Genomic DNA, 2,695 nt, shown 5'->3' with positions numbered 1-2,695 from the left:
GGTGGGCGCCTGGACGCCCTGGGGGAGCAGCTCCCCCTCTCTTGATGCCAAACCTTCTCCGGGCACCCCCCCAACAGCAAAGGGGGTGCCAGAGCCCCTCGGCCTGCAGGATGGGGCGATTCGCCTGCCCCGTGGCCCCGATGGCTCCAAGGGCTTCTGCAGCAGCTTTGGGAGAGGAGAGCTCGTCCTGTGGCACTGAGGCTCCACGAAGGTTGGGGTTGGGGATTTCTTTTTCTTTTCTTTTCTTTTCCTCCTGCTCTCAAGCTGCAGGCAGTGCCACTGCTGCAGGGGACAGGAGGTTTGTGTCCAGCGTGATGCTCGGGGCGGGCCTGCGTGTGGGGTGAGACGCTGAGCGGGAGCTGTGCCAGTGCCACTGGGACCGTCCCTGCCGGGGTCCAGAGCGGCTGCCAGTGGCATCCCTGGGACTGCCCTGAGGAAGGGGCTCAACACCCCCACCCCCTACTGCTGGGGATGGCCCCGACGGGGACCTCACCCCCTGCCTTCTGTGAGCCAGACCCGAAAAGGGAAGCTGCTTCCCGCAGGTGCTGTTGGCTGCGTTGACCCCAAGCTGTGGAGCTAGGCTGGGAAATGGGCAATAAAGAGAAATGAAGCTTTCAGGCACTTTCTGGCTGCTGCAGAGATTTCTTTATTCTCACTTTTCTTTCCCCTGTCCGGGTCCTGTGGCTGCCCAAGACACAGCCAGGCAAGGGGAGGCGAGTCTCTGCCTGGCCTACAGCTGCCTCCCTGTCATTCCTGGGGGGATTTGGGGTGGTTTTGGGATGGCAGCAAGCCAAAGCTGGGCTGTTGGACCGAGTGCAGTGGGAGCAGAGGAAGGCTGCGATGGTCTGGAGGCTTTGAAGGGCTTTAATTGTGATTTTTTGTTGTGGGTTTTTTTTTGGAGGGGGGGAATGCTGGTGGTGTTTAGGGCAAAGGTGCTGCAGCCTTGTTGTGGTGTGTCAGTCCCTGCCCTGTGAGATCTGTCCTTGTCCTATGGGGCCATATCCATGAGTCCTTCAGGGCCCTGAAGGGCTGCTTCCCCTGGGGACAGGAGCAGTGGAGTCCCTCCGGCCATTGCCTGCCCCTGACTTGGTCTTGGTGGGCAGCTCAGTGCCCTTTGAGGTTTGTGGGCTTGGGTCTGCGGCTCAGTGGGGCTTTGGTACCTCTTGGATGCCATTTCCCGGTGCTGGCTGTGCTCCCTCCCTTCCCACACAGGCACAGAGTGGTCATGGAGAAACAGATTTTAATGGACAAAATCAGGAGAAAAGAACCCAATAAATCTACTATGACCTTCTCAACCCCTGCTCCCCCAAGTATCCCAACCTTGCCCTGCACCTCCTTCCCCCTAAGTACCTCACCCCTTCTCCCTCATCTCCCCCTCCCAAAATACCCTACCCCAGCCTCCCCCTCCTCCTACACCCCACCCATTCCACTCATCCCCATCTGTCTTTGCCCTGCTGGGGGGCAGTGACAGGGGGCTTTGCCCTTGTGGCTCTGCTGTGTCTGTCTGGGACAGTGACAGGGCCATCTCTGTGTCCCCCCACAGCTCCTGGTCCTCATTCCCAAACAGGAATTTGTCCAGGGCCAGGGTGGCCTCAATGGACTCAGGGTTGCTGCAGCTGAGGTCAAGGAGCTCTTCAGGTAGTGACACGGAGTCCCAGTCCCAGTCGGCGATGGCGGTGCCAGTGTCACCAATATCCTCAGGCTTGGGGCTGCTGCTGGGACCGTCCTGCCTGGCTCCCAGCACATCCACGGAGTCATCGAGGAGCCTCAGGGCCTCTTCAAGCAGCAGCTTCTCAGCCATGGACTGGTCTGCTGGGTCCCCCTGGTCTTGTTGGTGGGGAGCAGAAGGGCTGGGGGGGATGCTGCTGCCCAGGGGCATCCCCCCCATGGCAGTGGCCATGCCCCAGTTGGTGAACAGTGCAGTCTGTCCTTGGTTGTGGTGGAGGATGGGGATGGGGATGGAGATGGACGGAATCCAGGAGGCTGGTGTCATAGCTCTGCCCTGCTGTTGGTAGGGTGTTTGCTGGAGGGTATCAGGGGCTGCCCAGGCCAGGGAGATCCCGTAGGCCCCAGGGCCCCACAGGGCAGCATCTGGCATAAGAGCAGTGTCTTCGTCAGGGATGAAGGTGGCTGGTGTGGGCAGGGTGCTGGTTGCCCATGGCACATGGAAGCCCCTGGGGTTGTAGCAGCTGCCTGGAGCCATCTGCAGCCCTGTGGGGGTGAGTGGGAGCTGTGCTGGGGAAGACCCTCCAGGGGCATCCACCAAGCCAGCCCCCATCAATAAGGTCCTCCAGGTTCCCTCCCTGTCCCAGCGCAGAGGGGTGCCATACCTGCTGGTGGTGCCGGGTAGACCTGGGGTACCACCTGCTCCAGGAGTGCCCAGGGTGCAGACAAGGGCTGCAAGCCTGATGAGAGAGATGGGAACCATGGCTGACGGTCACCTCTGCTGCTGCCCAGAGTGTCCCTGGGCTGCAGGGCTTGGGGTTGGTTCCTACCTTGAGGAGAGGAGGTTTGGGGTGGCACAAAAGACTGCAGGATTTGGGGCGCTGGTGTGGTCCTGAGGATGGATGGTGGGAGCTGCAGCAGTGGTGGCTGTGCCATGGTCCTTTCTGGCTGCATCATGGGCCCTGCTGGCCGTTGGGTGCCAAGGACTCTCTGGTGTCTCCTGGACCCTGCTGGCCGGTTGGTGCCAAGG

At 61.1% G+C, this 2,695-nt stretch overlaps 1 protein-coding gene across 1 annotated transcript in view; it reads left to right on the top strand.

Moving 5' to 3' along the window:
* The window catches only part of LOC104548297 (la-related protein 6-like), a 1,987-nt gene extending 1,788 nt beyond the window's left edge, over nucleotides 1-199 (top strand). Inside the window, exon 3 of the mRNA XM_010194287.1 lies at nucleotides 78-199. Coding sequence (XP_010192589.1) covers nucleotides 78-199 — 122 coding nt within the window. The remainder of the gene's footprint in view (nucleotides 1-77) is intronic.
* The last annotated feature ends 2,496 nt before the right edge of the window (nucleotides 200-2,695 follow it).

The sequence above is a fragment of the Mesitornis unicolor genome, unplaced genomic scaffold (genome assembly GCF_000695765.1).
Source record: "Mesitornis unicolor isolate BGI_N332 unplaced genomic scaffold, ASM69576v1 scaffold23160, whole genome shotgun sequence".
Classification (NCBI taxonomy): Eukaryota; Metazoa; Chordata; class Aves; order Mesitornithiformes; family Mesitornithidae; genus Mesitornis; species Mesitornis unicolor.
This window is presented reverse-complemented; position numbering and strand designations above follow the sequence as displayed.